The 18818-nt window shown below is 48.1% G+C and overlaps 1 protein-coding gene across 1 annotated transcript; it reads left to right on the plus strand.

Annotated features, from left to right (window-relative positions):
- The first annotated feature begins 3763 nt into the window (after positions 1–3763).
- Positions 3764–12789, plus strand: AZGP1 (alpha-2-glycoprotein 1, zinc-binding). The gene is made up of 4 exons (XM_008982819.5): positions 3764–3850; positions 7368–7628; positions 11046–11321; positions 12233–12789. Exons 1-4 carry the CDS (start codon positions 3784–3786, stop codon positions 12514–12516), a joined length of 888 nt encoding a protein of 295 aa, XP_008981067.1. The 5' UTR covers positions 3764–3783; the 3' UTR covers positions 12517–12789.
- Positions 12790–18818: the final 6029 nt, after the last annotated feature.

Consider the following 18818-nt stretch of genomic DNA (forward strand, 5'->3'; position numbering starts at 1 on the left):
CTAGTTGCAGAGAGGCCCTCTGCATACAAAGCAACATGCTATTCTAAAGTGACTGGGGGCCCAGCTGGGTGACTCATGCCTGTAATCCCAGCACTTTGGAAGGTGGAGGCAGTTGGATCACTTGAGGTCAGGAGTTTGAGACCAGCCTGGGCAACATGGTGAAACCCTGTTTTTACCATTAGCTGGGTGTGGTGACATATGCCTGTAATCCCAGCTACTTTGAAAACTGAGGCAGGAGAATCATTTGAATCTGGGAGGCAGAGATTGTAGTGAGCTGAGATCTCACACTACACTCCAACCTGGGTGACAGAGCTAGACTTTGTCAAAATAAAATAAAATAAAATGTGACTGGGAATTTTTTTTTAATCATAGTTTCACTCTTGTTGCTCAGGCTGGAGTGCAATGGAGCTATCTCGGCCCACTGCAACCTGCACCTCCTGGGTTTAAGCAATTCTACTGCCTCAGCCTCTTGAGTAGCTGGGCTTACAGGCATGCACCACCATGCCAGGCTAATTTTGTATTTTTAGTAGAGATGGGGTTTCTCCATGTTGGTCAGACTGGTCTTGAACTCCCGACCTCAGGTGATCTGCTTGCCTCAGCCTCCCAAAGTGCTGGGATTAAAGGCATGAGCCACCGGACTAGCGTGACTGGGAAATTATTAAAGAAGAAGATAATTTGTGGCAATGAGACTCTTTAGGTTGGCGCTTCCTACGTTTGCATTTGAAGTCTGTCCTGGCTGTAGGAGAACCTGTGGGTGGTCCTCTGTTGGGGAGACAGGAAGTGACCATGGAAGGACCCACCTGTGGTTCGCTGGATGCCTTTATTGTCCCTGATGTGCCCAGCAGATGCCCCTGGCACAGCCTCAACCCCCAGGTCACCTCCCTTGTGGGGCCTTTGTGACCGTCCCCTCTCAGCTGTCCCATGCCCACCTGGTTAGGAACAGGCTTTCAGCCTCTTCTTAACAAACTGCCTTAGGCCTTCCCATCGCCTCTGAAATCTGACTCCTAGCAGGAAGTTTTCTCCAAGTGCCTTGTGGCTCTGAGCCCCTCTCCTCCTGTCCCACACCTGGCCTGGACTGGGTTTCCTCTACCTTGTCCACTCCAGTCCCGCTCTCTTGTTACAGACGAGGCCACATCCGACATTCAAATCTTTGTTAGCCTGGCTGGGCTCACAAGGATTTTGATTTCCTCGTTGATCTGGAGTATTTATCTTTTATTTCTGCAAGCTGTCATCATATTTCAAAATAATGTTTCTATACTTCCTTCTCTTGACTATTTGTTTTCTTCCCTGGGGCCCTCTGTATTCAGATAGAGATTTTTACCCCGAAAGAAGGAAATGTGAATTTCACATAGCCTAAAGGAGTCTAATTTTCAAATAGAGTTTAATTTTCAAACAGAAGCCAAAGCATCAGGAAAAAAAAAAAAAAGGTAAGTCTGGGCGAGGTGGCTCATGCCTGTAATCCCAGCCCTTTGGGAGGCCGAGGTAGGGGGTTCATTTAAGGTCAGGAGTTCGAGACCAGCTTGACTAATGTGGTGAAACCTCATTTCTACTAAAATACAAAACATTAGCCGGGTGTCGCGGTGAGCACCTGTAATCGCAGCTATTTGGGAGGCTGAGGCAGGAGAATTGCTTGAACCCAGGAGGCTCAGGTTGCAGTGGGCTGAGATCACGCCACTGCACTCCAGCCTGGATGACAGAGCAAAACTCTGGCTCAAAAAAAAAAAAAAAAAGATATAGCCTTCAAATTCGGGCTTTCAAGAAAGATGAGATGGTTGGCTCAGAATTCTGAAGAGTGAAATGATTTTCTTCAGGAACCTGGCTTGAAAGGTGGATTTTGGAGTAATATAGAATGAATGGCTGAGCTTTGGATGTAAAGGAAGTTCTTGTCCCACAGGAAGAAAAAGCAGGGGCACAGGCAGGTGGTGCTTCATGAGAAGGTCAAGGTGAGAGTTCTGCCGTGTCTTTTGGGGATGAAACCTGTGCATGGCAGTTGGTGACTCAATTGAATCTGGCTCTGGTACCTCCCAATCAGAGGGGCCAAGCCACACCTATGTACATGTACAGGGGATGCCTGAACAACTCCAAGGGACAGGGATCCAGGTCATACTTGGGATCACCCAGGTCAGAGTGTCCAGGAACCATGGCCTCCAGGGGAAACCCAGAGTTTCAGATGAATCCAGTGCTTGGGAGCAGAACAAATGAGAAAATCGAATTACATTTTAAAGCATTCAACAGTTAAAGATACCATCCTCTGCTGCGCTAGAGAAGAAGGTTACTGTTTGTTAGGCTCGGCAGTTTAGACATTAGGAATGTTTCCGAGGCGATGCAATTTTGGGGTGTGAGTCAGCTCAGAGCAGGCATTCCAGTCTTCTGTCTCGAAATCCACCACTGTCTGTCTCTGTGCACTGCTTCCCCAGCCTTTCTGATGCCATTGAGGGTAAGTTCTTTCTTTCTTGTTTAGAGGTAGGGTCTGGGTCTGTTGGCCAGGCTGGAGCATACTGGTGTAATCCAACTCATCACAGCCTTGACCTCCTGGGCTCAAGCTATCCTCCTGCCCCAGCCTCCTGCTGGGAATACAGGTATGCACGACCATCCCTGGCAGTTAAAAATTTTTTTTTTTTTTTTTTTGTAGAGACTGGGTCTCCTTTTGTGGCCCAGGCTGGTCTTGAACTTGTGGCCTCAAGTGATCATTCTTCCTTGGCCGCCCAAAGTACTGGGATTACAGGTGTGAGCCATTGCGTCCAGCTTGGTGAGAGTGATTTCTGAGGTTCATCTGTCTCATGTCAGGCAGAAAGGATGGCTTCTGGGGCTGAGACCCCATGCTGCCTCCAGTCCTTGCTTCGCTATTGGGAACCCAGGCTCAGATTCTGCAGAAGCAGACTGGTTAAAATCACACTGAGACCCAGCCCTGTAAACACACAACAGCTGCCAGCAGGGGACACCAGAGGGCCGGGGTGGACCGAAGACACCATCAGAAACTGGAACCCAGGCACTCCCACAGCTACTGCAGCCCCACTGCCCTCAGGAGCTGGAGTTGTGACCACTTCCAAGACCACCAGAAAGCACTGACCACTGTGCCTGCCTCTTTGTTTCCCAGACACATGAGCCAACGTCCAGGGCGGTAGCTTCGGCTTACTGAGCATAAACTCCGTGTACACCTGCTCCTTATATTGCCAGGGAGGCTGTAAAAGGAGGATGCGGCTATTTCTGCTTCCATCGTGGAAGGCTGGGATTCCACAGGCACAGACAGGAAGGAGGGAGAGATGTGGATGTGAACGTCCTCCAGTCAGCTCTGGCAGAGTCAGGTGTGGGACAGTGAGGGTCCCACCCCAGCTGTGGTCTACCCAGGCCCATGACCTGGACACGTTGAGGGTTTTTCAGAAGGTAGGATGAAGTGTGGTCTGAAAACACACAAATGCCCCTACTGGCCCAGGGATCATCATAATAGACGGGAAGGGTGGTGCCTCCCTGGTGTCTGCCACCTGTCACACATACCTTCCACCCACTGACATCCTTCTGCCTCAGGCACACACATAGCCTCAGTCCAGAGATCAACTGTCTCAGCTCTAAATTTGCATATCCTGTGTGTAGACTCACTCATTTCAACCTCTGTCCAGCTGGCTTGTGTATCTTTTTTTTTTTTTTTGTCTGTGTGTCAGGTGGGGAGCCCGTCCTGGCACTCCCATTGGCCTGTAGATTCACCGCCCCTGGGCAGGGCCCCAGGATCCAGGATAATAGCTGTGCCTCCTGCCCAGAACCCTCCAGGTAGAAACAATTCTAAGAATGGTGCCTGTCCTGCTGTCTTTGCTGCTCCTTCTGGGTCCTGCTGTCCCCCAGGAGACCCAAGATGGTGAGTGGGGAAAGCAAGGGATGGGTACTGGAGAGGACTGGGAGGAGGTGAGGAACAGGACATGTGGCTGGGAGAAGGGCCGGATGCAGCTGGGATTCTCTGGCATCCAGCAGGAACAGGTGCCCCGGGCTGTCATCTCACCCAGCTCACACACTTCCAGGAGCATTCAGGGAGCCTCTGCCCTCACCCTAAATAAGACCTTCAGGAATCTGAACCTAAAACCCTTAGTTTACAGTGAAAACAAAGATTCCAAAGACCAAGTGACCTGCCTGGGGTCAGACAGCCAGGACGGAGCAGGAACCACACGCCTGGAGCTGCTTCTGCTCCCGATGGCTGGGTACACCTGCCTGATGCTGAGGGAAAGAGACAGCAGCCCCAAGGGGAAAGTGGGAAGGCAGGTCAGCTGGAGGGATGGTGCTAGAAGGAAACCCGTGCCCTCACCCCACACTCAGACACGGGAGCACTGGGTGTGGAAGGTGAGTAGCCTGAAGAGAAGACGGTGGGAGCTTGGGGAGATCAAGAGTCACTGCTAGGACAGGGACAGGAGGCGGTTTGTGGCATGGGAATGTGCAGAATAAATAAATAAAAAGGAATGGCTTCTCAGCTGTGTGAGTTTAAAATTCATGATATTTACAGATTGTCAGAAAAGGTGTTACATGTTCGTTGTAGAACAATCACTTTGGAACGTTAATCCTGTTCTGTACCAAAATCTGAATTATTCAGGGTTCTCCAGAGAAAAAGAACTAAAAGGTGGTACACATATACATATATATGTCCATACACATCCATACATACACTGCATATACACGCACACACACGCACGCACACACACGCAGCACACACACACACGAAGAGATTTATATACATGTATACAAAAGAGAGAGAGTAGAGATTTGTTTCAAGGAATTGACTCACATTATTGGGAGGAGAAGCAAGTCCTAAATCTTCAGAGCAGGCCAGCAGGCTGGAGACCCAGGGAAGAGTTTGTGTCTTAGTCTTGAGTTCAAGGGCAGACTGTAGGCAGAATTCTTTTTTCTTTAGGGGACCTCTGAGGCTTTTTCTCTTAAGGACTTCAACTGCTTGGATGAGGTCCGTCACTGTGGAGAATAATCTGCTTTGCTCAAGGTCTACTGATTTTTTCGTAAATTAAAAAAAGTAGGGGCTGGGAGTGGTGGATCAGGCTTGTAATCTCAGCACTTTGGGAGACCAAGGCGGGCAGATCACAAGGTCAGGAGATCGAGACCATCCTGGCCAACATAGTGAAACCCCATCTCTACTGAAATACAGAAAAGTAGCCAGGCATGGTGGTGCACACCTGTAGTCTCAGCTACTCAGGAGGTTAAGGCAGGGGAATTGCTCAAACCCAACCTGAGATCATGCCAGTGCACTCCAGCCTGGCAACAGAGAGAGACTGTCTCAAAAAAAAAAAGTTGTGGGTGCATAGTACATGTATATATTTATGGGGTACATGAGATGTTCTGATTCAGGCATGCAATGTGAAATAATCACATCATGGAGAATGAGGTATCCATCCCCTCAAGCGTTTATCCTTTGTGTTACAGACAATCCAATTACACTCTTCTGGTTATTTAAAAGTGTACGGTCAAATTATAATTATGATTGTTATTTTTATGAGATGGAGTCTTGGTCTGTCAGCCAAGCTAGAGTGCAGTAGTGTGATCTTGGCTCACTGCAACCTCCGCCTGTCAGGTTCAAGCAATTCTCCTGCCTCACCCTTTGGAGTAGCTGGGATTACAGGTGTGCACTGCCACACCTGGCTAACTTACGTATTTTTAGTAGAGATGGGGTTTCACCATGTTAGCCAGACTGGTCTTGAACTCCTGACCCCTAGTGATCCACCCCTCTCAGCCTCCCAGAGTTCTGGAATTACAGGCGTGAGCCACGGCACCGGGCTCCAATTAAATTATTATTGACCAGAGTCAGCCCAGACTGGAGTGTGGTGGTGCAGTTTTGGCTCACTACAACCTCTGCCTGGGGTTCAAGCAATTCTCCTGCCTCAACCTTTCGAGTTGCTGGGACTACAGGTGTGCACCACCATGCCTGGCTAATTTGTGTGTTTTTAGTACAGACGAGATTTTACCATGTTGGCCAGACTAGTCTCGAACTTCTGACTTCAAGTGATCCACCTGCCTCAACCTCCCAAAGTGCTGGAATTACAGGTGTGAGCCACCACACCCGGCCCCAGTTATTATTGACTAGAGTCACCTTGTTGTGCTATCAAATAGTAGGTCTTATTCATTCTTTCTATGTCTTTGTACCCATTAACCATCTTTCCAGTTCCCCCCACCACTGCCACTGTCATTCCCAGCCTTCGGTAACCACCCTACTCTCTGTGTTCATGAATTCAGTTCTAAGGTCCATGATTTAAATGCTAATTACGTTTAGAAACTCCTGAGCCACAATAATTTTAGTAAGTGAACTAGGAATCTGCCATATGACCTCCAACATTATTAGCACCTGTGTAAATTGTATCATAAAATAATTGTGGAACTATTATGGAAAGGTCCCCATCTCTCAGCTCCCACCTCGTACCAAAATGCAAGGTACAACCCTGGGAATTCTGAGCTCCATCCTAGTCTTAACGTTGTGCTAATCCAGTCTGGGTCATTTCTTAAATTTTCTAGTAAATTTTATTTTCTATCCTTTCTAACTGTATGTATTTGTCAGGTTGAACTACAAATGTTAACTTGTGTTTTTTTTTTTTCTTGAGACAAAGTCTCACTCTGTCATTCAGGCTGGAGTGCAATGGCATAATCTTGGCTCGCTGCAACCTCTGCCTCTCTGCTTCAAGTGATTTTCCTGCCTCAGCCTCCCATGCAACTGGGATTACAGCCTTGCACCACCACACCCAGCTAATTTTTGTATTTTTAGTAAAGTGGGGTTTCACAATGTTGTCCAGGCTGGTCTCCAACTCCTGATCTCAAGTAATCCGCCTGCCTTGGCCTTCCAAAGTGCTGGGATTACAGGCATGAGCCACCGAGCCCAGCATTTCTGATGTTAATTTCTTATTTATATCAGATTCCATGCACATTGGTCAAGGTTCTTTTCCTCCAGGAGGTGACTCAGGGATCCAGGCTAAAGGCATATTGGGACTCTTTCATAGTATCCTGTGACCTTCAAAGTTGTCACCTCAAGAGATGAGAAACAGAGGGGGCAAGCCAGCTGGTAGGGTCTTGGACAAGAAGAAAGACATCATTCTGCACATTCTTCTTTGACAAAACTCAGTCACATGGTCCCAATGTATCTTTGAGGAAGCTGAGGAATATGATCTTCTTACCTGTCAAGCAGAGGAAGCAATGTAGTGAAGACACAGGGGTCTGTGAAATAACATCTCCAGCATGAAACTACAGCATGAGTCTCCAGTGGTGTGAGGTTGATGGGAGGAGAAAGAGCTGGGAAGGAAGAGGCCAGTGGGCAGGTCTTCCCTCCTGGCCTCCGCAGCCCCAAGGTGGGACCCTTGCATGGATCTTAACCATCAGAGTCTTTTCTTTTGCAGGTCGTTACTCTCTGACCTATGTCTACACGGGGCTGTCCAAGCCTGTTGGAGACATCCCCAAGTTTCAGGCCTTTGGCTTCCTCAATGACCTTTCCTTCTTTGAGTACGACAGTGAAGACAGGAGGTCTCGGCCCCTAGGACCCTGGAGACAGGTGGAAGGAATGGAGGATTGGGAGCAGGACAGCCAACTTCAGAAAGCCAGGGAGGACATCTTTATGCAGACCCTGAACGACATCACGGAGTATTACAACGACAGTAACGGTTAGTGAACAACAGACCGTGGGGGTAGAAGGTCTAACCCAAGAGGCAGCCCCCAGGTGTGAGTGGCAAGGGGTCAGCAGGATGGAAACAGTCCCAATCCCAGAGGAGGAACCGGAGGCACAGCAGAAACGCAGACATGTCCACATTCCTTCCCCACATAGCACAGGTGCTCCCTGCTTCCCCATTGATTGCCCCATCCTCATACCAGGCCTCAGCTCACACAGGAAGTGATGGCAGAGTCACTTCTTAGCCAGGCACCTCTGACCTCTCACCACCACACCCCCACCCTTCCGAGGCTGATTCCCCACCCCCTACTCCGTGAGAAGGCATCAGACTCACCCCTGACCTGGGAGGTTGCCTGGAGACTGAGCCACTCTCGAAGTCACTCAGACCTGGGCTCATCTGGTGGCTCTGCCAGTCCCACTGTTGACAGTGAGATGTTCCCAAAATATCTGGTTGAAATCTGCAAACATTGGAGCATTGAGACCTACCTCCAAACAGTTTTGTAATATTTAACTATGTCTATTCCATGAAGGATGTCACAGTCTGTCCTGATCTCCCTTGCAGCTCCATTGCCTAGGACAGGGTGCAGCCAATATTTGCTCAATTGAAATGTGTGGAATGAACAGAGAAAAGCACCCAGCACACACTGTAGCCCATGCTGGGGGCTCAGGAAGTGCTGGATTCAAAAGCGCAGGTTGTTAGAGTTCCCTGGAGCCCTAAAGTTCCTCCTCTCCATAAGATGCAGACCCGGGAAGGGCCACCTGCACTGTGGTCGGAGGAGCTGGTGGCAGAGCCCACACAGAGATGGTCTCTGTGTCCCCAGCCCAGCACTCTTTCTCCTAGACCACACTGCCGGCCCCAAGGCAGCCAGCCTCAGGCCTGGTGAACTGCTGATGTTAAATTATCATAGAGTGGGTGTCAAAAGATGGGCTTCTAAGTACAAAAATGCCCAAGATGCTACATGGGATCTGAAGGTTTCCAAAAAGAGCAAGAAAGAGACAGGCAGACGTTTGAAGGGTGTGGGATGGGAGATCTTGGGAAGGAAAATGGCCTGCGCTGTGTCAGCAATAGGAGAGGTGGGGACACAGGTGATCAGGAAAGGCACTGGGAGAAGCTTTGATGGACAGAAATAGAATTGATAGGAGGAAGAAGAGAGATGGACACAGGGTATTAGAAAATAATCGTGGCCGGGCGCGGTGGCTCACGCCTGTAATCCCAGCACTTTGGGAGGCCAAGGAGGGCAGATCACAAGGTCAAGAGATCGAGACCATCCTGGCCAACATGGTGAAACCCCATCTCCACTAAAAATATAAAAATCAGCTGGGCATGGTGGCATGAGTCTGTAGTCCCAGCTACTCAGGAGGCTGAGGCAGGAGAATTGCTTGAACCCAGGAGGCGGAGGTTGCAGTGAGCCAAGATGGTGCCACTGTGCCCCAGCCTGGTGCCTGGCGATGGAGCGAGACTCTGTCTCAAAAGAAAAGAAAAGAATCTTAGGGCACATTGTAATCCCAGAACTTTCGGAGGCTTAGGTGGGTGGATCACCTGAGGTCAAGAGTTTGAGATCAGCCCGGCCAACATGGTGAAACCCTGTCTGTACTAATAATACAAAAAATAGCCTGGTGTGGTGGCATGCATCTGCGGTCCCAGCTACTCAGGAGGCTGAGGCAGGAGAATCACTTGAACCCGGGAGGCGGAGGTTGCAGTGGGCCGAGATCCTGCCATTGTACTCCAGCCTGGACAACAAGAACAAAACTCTGTTAAAAAAAAAAAAAGGAAATTAATAGTAGCCGACATTTACTGAGTACTTATTTTGTGCCAGGCCCATCTCTGAGCATATTTAATGCTCAGAATAACCCCCTAAAACAGCGCTCTTGGCATTGCTATTTCAGAGGTGAGGGAATAGAGGCACAGAGAGGTGAGTGGCTGCAGTTCAGGTAATACACCAGCTAGGAGCGGGAGACACCTGGGACTTGAGCCCAGACAAAGATGATCTTGAGAGCTGCCAGAGTCTACGCCAACAGCACCAATTAGTGCTGGGTCAACACCTCTTTTATCATCAGGATGAAGAGGCTGTGTCCCCCGCCCTAAGGACGTCCATTTCTGAGAGTTGTGGCTAAGGGGCAGGAAGGTTGGGACTTTAGAGATTTGGGATAAAGATAACAACACCAGAAAGGAAGAAAGAAGTGATCAGATGAACTTCAATCTAGAGCTGAGAGAAAAGGCAAGCCTTCCTTTACTCATATGAAATCCCAAATCATTTCTATCCAATTCAGAAGTACACTTTGGTGTAGTTGTGACAGCTTCCTCAGGACTCAGCATAAATTCAAACAAGTACTTGTCCTTAGAAGAGATGCTGTGGAAGAGATAGAAATCTATCCATATTCTGTAGCTCTTTTTTTGTGTGTGAGACAGAGTTTTCTCTTGTCACGTAGGCTGGAGTGCAATGATGTGATCTCAGCTCACTGCAATCTCTGCCTCCTGGGTTCAAGTGATTCTCCTGCCTCAGCTTCCCGAGTAGCTGGGACTATAGGTTGCAGGCATGTATCACTACGCTGGGTTATTTATTTATTTATCTGAGACAGAGTCTTGCTCTGTCGTACAGGCTGGAGTAGAATGGCATGATCTCGTCTCACTACAACTTCTGCCCCCAGGTTCAAGCGATTCTCCTGCCTCAGCCTCCCGAGTAGCTGGGATTACCGGTGTGTGACAGCATACTGAGCTAATTTTTGTATTTTTAGTAGAGACGGGGTCTTACCATGTTGGCCAGGCTGGTCTTGAACTCCTGGCCTCAGGTGATCCTCCTGCCTCAAAGTACTGCCTCAAAAGTGCTAGGATTACAGGCGTGAGCCACTGGGTTCATCTTTTTTTTTTTTTTTCTGAGATAGGTACTCACTCTGTCACCCAGGCTGAAGTTGAAGTGCAGTGGTATGATTTTGGCTCATTGCAGTCTTGACTTCCCGGGCTGAATTGATTCTCCCACCTCAGCCTCCTGAGTAGTTGGGACTACAGGCATGCACCACCATGTTGGGCTAATTTATATATTTTTTGTAGAGATGAAATTTTGCCATGTCACCCTGGCTGGTCTGGAACCCCTGGGCTCAAGCGATCCACTTGCTTCAGCTTCTCAAAGTGCTGGGATTATAGGCATGAGCCACAGCACCCGGCTTGTAGCTATCTTAAGGAGGAACACATCTCAACTGAGACAAGCCTGAAATGCCAAACAAAACTGAGTTAGCCTCTCTCTGTCTGCTGTGTGTTGGAGTAGTAACTTATTTGCCTTGATAAAAAGATTGCATGCTTGAATTGCAAGAACCTTTATTTCTTTTGGGTTGCCAAATGTCCAGGACTAAGAGTTATTTCGATGAATTTCTCACCAGGCTGACTGTCTCTCTGTGGGGTTGGGGGATTTTTCAGGGTCCCACACTTTGCAGGGACGGTTCGGTTGTGAGATCCAGAATAACAGAAGCACTGGAGCATTCTGGGAGTATACCTATGATGAAAGGGGCTACATTAAATTTGACAAAGAAATCCCAGCCTGGATCCCCTTGGACCCAGCAGCCCACATCACCAAGCAGAAGTGGGAGGCAGAACCAGACTATGTGCTGCGGGCCAAGGCTTACCTGGAGAAGGAGTGCCCTGCGACTCTGCGGAAATACCTGAACTACAGCAAAAGTATCCTGGACCGGCAAGGTACTCCCTGCTCCCTGCTCCCCAGTACTGAGCCCAGAACAAAAGACGATCTCAGGCTAGGAGCTCAGGCAACATCTGAGTCTGGTCTCATCTCTTCCTGGATGTTCCCTCAGACCCCCAGCTTTCATCTCATGGGATTCATTCCTTCCCTGGGATGACATGATTTGTGGTCTGAAAAGAACGTCTTCAAAATTTCAGGCAGAGTGTGCCAGGAAGTCCATTCTTTGTTGGTGGGTGTCCCCAGATCGTCTCCAGTTGACAGACAAGGAGCTTGAGGTCAGAGAGGTTAGGGTAACACTGACTGTGAGAGGCAGAGCTGGGACCCAAATTCCAGACTTCAGATTCCCAATCCTGTAGTTGTTTCTCTTCACAATGACGCCTCCCATCTGGGTGGTGGAGAGAAGGGAGGTGTGTAAAATGTCAGCTCCGGAACGATGAGACCGAGCCAGTGTGAGTGGAATTGATGGCTGCAAGCTGAGACTTGGATTGGAGACGTAGTGAGACTCAGGAGTGTACAGTGCTGCAGGGAAGAAGCTGCTGGATAGAGCCATGGGCTGAATCAAGCAGCTGGGCTGAGACTGGGGGAGAGGAGAACTCAAGAGTATCCCACTGAGATATGGGAAGACATGGGAAGTGCACGGAGCATTCGCAACTTGTTGCTGTCTGAGTCAATGCATGGGTGGGGTGGGGACTGGGCAAAAGGGGAGCCAGGACATCCACGATCCAACAGAGAACGATCTGGGAAAGCGTCAGCCTTCCCTGATCTTCTGGAAAGTGTTCTGTGTGGCAGGTGCAGAGCTTAGAGCTCAGAGCTCTGCTGATAGCTGACATCCCAGGGTGGGGGTGGGAAGAGACCTGGGCCCAGAGAAGTCGACCTCAAGCCTGTACTGTCATGCTCTATCCCTCCACAGATCCTCCCTCTGTGATGGTCACCAGCCACCAGGCCCAAGGAGAAGACAAGAAACTCAAGTGCCTGGCCTACAGCTTCTACCCACGGGAAATTGATATGCACTGGACTCGGGCCGGCGAGGTGCAGGAGCCTGACTCAGGGGGAGACGTGCTTTACAGTGGAAATGGCACTTACCAGGCCTGGGTGGTGGTGCAAGTGTCCCCGAAAGACACAGCGCCCTACTCCTGCTATGTGCAGCACAGCAGCCTGGCCCAGCCCCTGGTGGTGCCCGAGGATGCCAGTTAGGAAGCAAGGGCTGGAGGCCATGTGGGGGTCTCAGCCCCGGTAGCCACCCTTCCTGCCTGACGTGGGAGCTGAACCTTAGAAATCGCCTTCAATGGAACCTCAAGGCCAGAGGAGTAATGTGGGGGGACAGGCAGGAGGTGGATTTGGAGACTGAAGACTGGGATGCCTGCCCTGAGCTGCCTCGGATCCCAAAATCATCTCACCTTGAGCCCTCCCCCACCCCATTGTGTAGTCTGTAGAAGCTAATAAATAATCATCCCTCCTTGCCTAGCATAACAGAGAATGGTATTTTTAACGGTGATATGCTGTAGACATGTGACTAGATTTTCTCATTGGTTCTGCTGTCAAGCCCTGGATTCATCTGAAACTCTTGGTTTCCCCTGGAGGCCATGGTTCCTGGGCTCCTTGACCTGGGCAATCCCAAGTGGGCCTGAACCCCCTGTCCCTTGGTGATATTTCAGGTGTTCCATGCTGACGTGCATAGGTGTGGCCATGGCCTCTCTGGCTGTGAGGTGCTAGAACTCTTAAAGCTTTCACATAAACCCAAACCTCTTCTGTGCCTCAGTTTCCCCACACTCCTTGGCTTCCTGGGAGTCCCTGCCCTCCACTCCAGCTGCTGCCCATCTCCACACTATGTTGGCTTTGGCTCAAACAGCCAGAGCTTAGTTAAGAGCCCTCACCCCTCCAGGGCACAGCTCAGGGAAGCAGGAACTGGCCCTGAGGTTCTCAGAACCCCTCCGAGTTGGGTCCCTGGGGGTGAGTTTCCTCAACTGAGTCACCAATTGTCAAGAACAGGTTTCAACCCCAAAAGACACAGCAGAGCTCTCACCTTGACCTTCTCATGAAGCCTCACCTGCCTGTGTCTGTGCTTTTCCTTCCCGTGGGACAAGATCTTCCTTTGTGTCCTCTGCTCAGCCTCCCACTCTGTATCATTCCAAAACTCATCCTCCAAGATGAGGTCCTTAATAGAGTCATTCCCGGCCTGTAGAATTCTGGCTTAATCATCTTATCTTTCACGAAAGCCCAAATTTGAAGGCTACATTTATTTTTAAACGCTTTGTTCCAAAAGCCGAAGTTTTTTTTTGTTTGTTTAAATTAAATCCATGTTCTCTTCTTGGGCAAAAAAAAAAAAAAGGCTATCCAAACAGTAGAAGGGTCCAGTTGATTTTTTTTTTGAGACTGAGTCTTGCTCTGTTGCTCAGGCTGGAGTACAGTGATGCGATCTCAGCTCACTGCAACCTTCATTTCAAGCAATTATTCTGTCTCAGCCTCCCAAGTAGCTGCGATTACAGGCACACACTCCCTGTGACAATGTTCCTAATATCCAAGTGGAGAGACAATATTACTCCCAACATTGCAGGGAGTGCGCAAACCTTCTGTGACATAGTTTGCGACATCCAGGGCAGGAGAAGATAATATTACTCTTAATATCACAGGGGGTGTACACCCCGCTGTGATATTATTCCCAATATCCAGAGAAACAGAGGATGATGTTACTCCCAATATTGCAGGGATGTACAAGCCCCAGTGCTATTGTTTCTAATATCCAGGTGGGAAGCGATGATATTGCTCTGAATATCGCAGAGGGTGTACAACCCTTCTGTTATATTGTTCCTAATATACAAGGTTAGAGAGGATGACATGACTACCAATATCACCGGTGGGGTGTTGGAGATTGCTAATCATTTCCAAAGCGGGAGATGATATTACTCCCAATAATGTAAAGGGGCTGTGTATCCAGAGGGGAGAGAGGGGGGTGATATTACTCATCATATGGTGAGGGGGGTGGCCACTCCCATGCATATGGCTTGTATCCCAGGGGGGAGAGGTTATTGCTTTCAATATTACGGAAGGTGTTCTCCCCCCGTGATATTATTTCTAATATCCATGAAGGGAGAGAATGATATTACAACACAGGTGCGGTGTACGTCCCCTGCGATATTGGGAGTAATACTATTTTCTCCTTCATAGATGTTAAAAACAATATCACAAAGGGGGTGTACACTCCCTGTGATATTGGGAGCAATATCATCCTCTCCCCTTGTTAAAATTAGGAGCAATATTACAAAGGGGGGTGTACACCCCCTGTGACATTGGGAGTAATATCACCTCTTCCCTCCTGGATATTATGAACAATATCATGGGAGGGTGTACACCATCTGTGATATTGGGACTCATATCACCGTCTCCCTTTCTGGATATAACAACCAATATCACAGAGAAGTAACATCATCGTCCTTTTTCACCCTGGATGTTCTGAACAATATCACAGGGGTTGTCCCCCATCTGCGATATAAAGAGTAATGTCATCCTCTCACCCCCGGATATTACCAACAATATCACAGGCGGAGTGATATCATCCTCTCCCCCCTGGATATTACGAACAATGTCACAGAAGGATGTACTAATATGATATTACTCCTTATATTGCACCTTTTGCCATGTAAGGAGTAATATGATATTCCTTTCCCCTGGATATTACCAACAACATCACAGACAGTGTACACACAGAGTGTTTATGATCTGAAAAATAATATCATGTCCCCCCCTGAATATTATGAACAATATTACAGGAAAGGTCCATCCCCTATGATATTGGGGCAATATCATCTTCTCCTCCCCTAAATATTTAAAAACAATATCAAAGGGAAATACACCCCCTGTGATATTGGGAATAATATCATCCTCTCTGCGATATTGGGAGTAGTATCGTCCTTTCCCTCCCTGGATATTGCAAACCATATCACGAGGGGGTGTACACCCTCTCGTGATATTGGGAGTAATATCACCCTCATCCCCCCGATATTATGAACAATAGCACAGGGGTGTGTACACCCCCTGCCATATTGGAAGTAATATCATCCTTTCCCACTCCTGGATATTATGGAAAATATCACAAGGGGGATGTGCACCCCCTGCGATAGTGGGAGTAATATCATACTTCCCCTCTCCCCGGGATATTACGAACAATATCACAAGAGGGTTTACACTTCCTGCGACATTGGGAGTAATATTCTTTTTCCCCCTGAATATTACGAACAATATCACAGGGGGGTGTACACCCTCTGCGATATTGTGAATAATATCCTTTCCCCCATGGATATTAGGAAAAATATCATAGAGGGTGTGTACACCTTCTGTGATATTTGGAAGTAGTACCATCCTCTTCCCCTTTGGATATTACAAGGAGTATCACTCTTGCAATATTTGGAGTAATATCATCCTCTCCCCTTCTGGATATTACAAACAATATCTCAGGGTGTACACACAGGGTGTTTACGACATTGGTAGTAATATTGTTATATGTAAATTTTCAGCGTCGCAAATAAATGTCAGCACTGGGACAAAGGATCTCTTAAAAAGGCAATCTTTATTTCCTGATGAAAGGGTGCCCTCGCCAGCAGTCTTGCCATGAGAGTACAATGAACAAAGGAAAAGCAGACATATTTCTCTTTTATGCATTTGGGGTCGTCTTTACTGCTATGTCTGATCTCCATTGGTTGGAGCCAGACCTCACAATCTAAACAAAACCTTGATTGGCTAACAACTTAAAACTTTTCTAAACAGGTAAAAGCAATGGAGAACAAAAGGAAAAGAGGAAGTCTAAAGAAGGAAGGGACAGGAAGTTGCTTATGAAAGCACTTAGAAAAGTAATAGCAAAAATATCTTAGTTAAAATACAAGGACATAGAATGTACTATGCGCCTGTGAGCGTGTCTAGCACGTGTATCTTGGTTAAAGTACAAGGACATAGAATGTACTACGCGCCTGTGAGCGTGTCTAGCACGTGTATCTTGGTTAAAGTATAAGGACATAGAATGTACTACGTGCCTGTGAGCGTGTCTAGCACGTGTATCTTGGTTAAAGTACAGGACATAGAATGTACTACGTGCCTGTGAGCGTGTCTAGCACGTGTACCTTGGTTAAAGTATAAGGACATAGAATGTACTACGTGCCTGTGAGTGTGTCTAACAGCTACATGGGATAGGGCTTAACAAACAGTTACTAGCAAAAAGCAAGAAGGCTTTGAAGAAAGTGTTTAAAACGAACTATTATTTCTAACACTTAGGATTATTCTTTATCAAGAAAGGAAACTTTGCAGAGGAACTTTTCTACTTTCTACAAATACTCTCCTCTCCCCTCCTTGGATATTCTGAACAGTATCACAGGGGGGGTGTATATCCCTTGAGATATTGGGAGTAATACCATTCTCTCCCCTGTTGAATATTATGAACTATATAACATGGGGTGTACAAAGTGATGCTATTCTAAGGTGACTGAGTTATTATTATTATTATTATTATATTTTGAGCTGGAGTCTTGCTCTGTCACCCAGGCTGGAGTACAGTGGCATGATCTCAGCTCATTGCAACCTCCACCTCCCGGGTTCAAGCAATTCTCCTGCCTCAGTCTCCTGAGTAGCTGGAATTACAGGTGTGCACCACCACACCCGGCTAATTTTTGTATTTTTAGTAGAGATGGGGTTTCATCATGCTGGTCAGGCTGGTCTCGAACTCCTGACCTCGTGATCTCCTCCCGGGTTCAAGCAATTCTCCTGCCTCAGTCTCCTGAGTAGCTGGAATTACAGGTGTGCACCACCACACCCGGCTAATTTTTGTATTTTTAGTAGAGATGGGGTTTCATCATGCTGGTCAGGCTGGTCTTTAACTCCTGACCTCATGATCTATCTGCCTCAGCCTTCCAAAGCGCTGGGATTAGAGGCGTGAGCCACCTCTCCTGGCTGAGAAATTATGAAAGGAGATCATTTTTGGCAATGAGACTCTTTGCGTTGGGGAGACTCTTCAAATTGCACTTGGAGTTGGTGCTGCCTGTGAGAGAACCTGTCAGTGGTCTTCTGTTGGGGGAGCAAGCAGTAACGTGGAAGAACCCACATGTGGTTCTCGGATTCCTTTATCATCTCTGATGTGCCCAGTCTATGCTCACAACCCAGCCCCATCCCCAGGTCACCTCCTTGTCAGGCTCTTGTGTTCTCCACCCCGACCAGCTGCTTTATGCTGACCTGGTTAGAAACACTCTTTTTTTTCTTTCTGAGATGGAGTCTTGCTGTGTCATCTAGACTGGAGTGCAATGGCATGATCTCAGCTCACTGGAACCTCCATCTTCCGGGTTCAAGTGATACTCCTGCCTCAGCTTCGTGAGTAGCTGAGATTATAGGTGCCTGCTAATTAATTATGCCTGGCTAATTTTTGTATTTTTTAGTAGAGATGGCCAGGCTGTTCTCGAACTCCTGACCCCAGGTGGTCACCCAGCCTTGGCCTCCCAAAGTGCTGGGATTACAGTTGTGCCTGGTAGCGACACTCTTTTGACCTCCTCTTGGCAAGCTCATAGGTCTTCACATCTCTGATACATCATTCCCTGCAGGGGTTTTTCTCTGGGCATCTCAGTGGCTCTGTGCCCCTCGCCCCCTCCCCAACACTTGTCCAGGACTTCAGTTTTCTGAGGTTTCCTCCCCCTTGTCCACCCCACTCCTCTCTCCTGTTATAGATGAGGCTAGATCCCACGTTTCAATGTTCTTTAGCCCTGACCTGCTCAGGTGAACTTTGGTTTCCTTATTGCCCTAAGCTGTGTATTCTTTTGTTAAGGGTGCCATCCTATTTTGAATTGAAAAATACGGTTGCTGTATTTTTCCCTCTTGATCGAGCTTTCTTCCCTGGGGCTCTCTATGTTCAGATAGGACTTTTTTCCGCAGAAGAGGAAATGTGGATTTCATGTAGGCTAAAGAAGTAATTTCTCAGCTTTGATTTCCAAGTTGGAGCCAAAGTATTAAGAAAATAAAGGGGAGAGGATAGCCTTCAAATTTAGGCTTTCCAAAAAGAGAAGATGTTTGACTCAGAATTCCGAAGGCTGGGAATGATTTCTTTAAGGAGCCCAGCTTGGAGGATGGACTTTGAAATAATCCAGAGTGGGAGGCTGAGCATAGGATGTAAAGAAGTTCTTGTCCCACGGGAAGGAAAAGCACAGACACAGGCAGGTGAGGCTTCATGAGAAGGTCAGGGTGAGAGCTCTGCTGTGTCTTTTGGGGTTGAAACCTGTGCATGGCAGTTGGTGACTCATTTGAGGAAACTCACTCCCAGGGACTCGGAGGGAGTCTGAGAACCCCAGGGCCAATTTCTGCATCCTTGCTCTGTGCCCTGGAGAGCTGAGGGCTCTCAAATAAGCTCTGGCTGTGTAAGCCAAGGGCAATGTGGAGATGTGGAGTGGCTGGAGTGGAGGGCTGGGTCCCCCAGGGTGCCAAGGAGTGTGGAGAAACTGAGGCACAGAAGAGATCTGGGTTTGTGTAAA

Source organism: Callithrix jacchus, chromosome 2 (genome assembly GCF_049354715.1).
Source record: "Callithrix jacchus isolate 240 chromosome 2, calJac240_pri, whole genome shotgun sequence".
Classification (NCBI taxonomy): domain Eukaryota; kingdom Metazoa; phylum Chordata; class Mammalia; order Primates; family Cebidae; genus Callithrix; species Callithrix jacchus.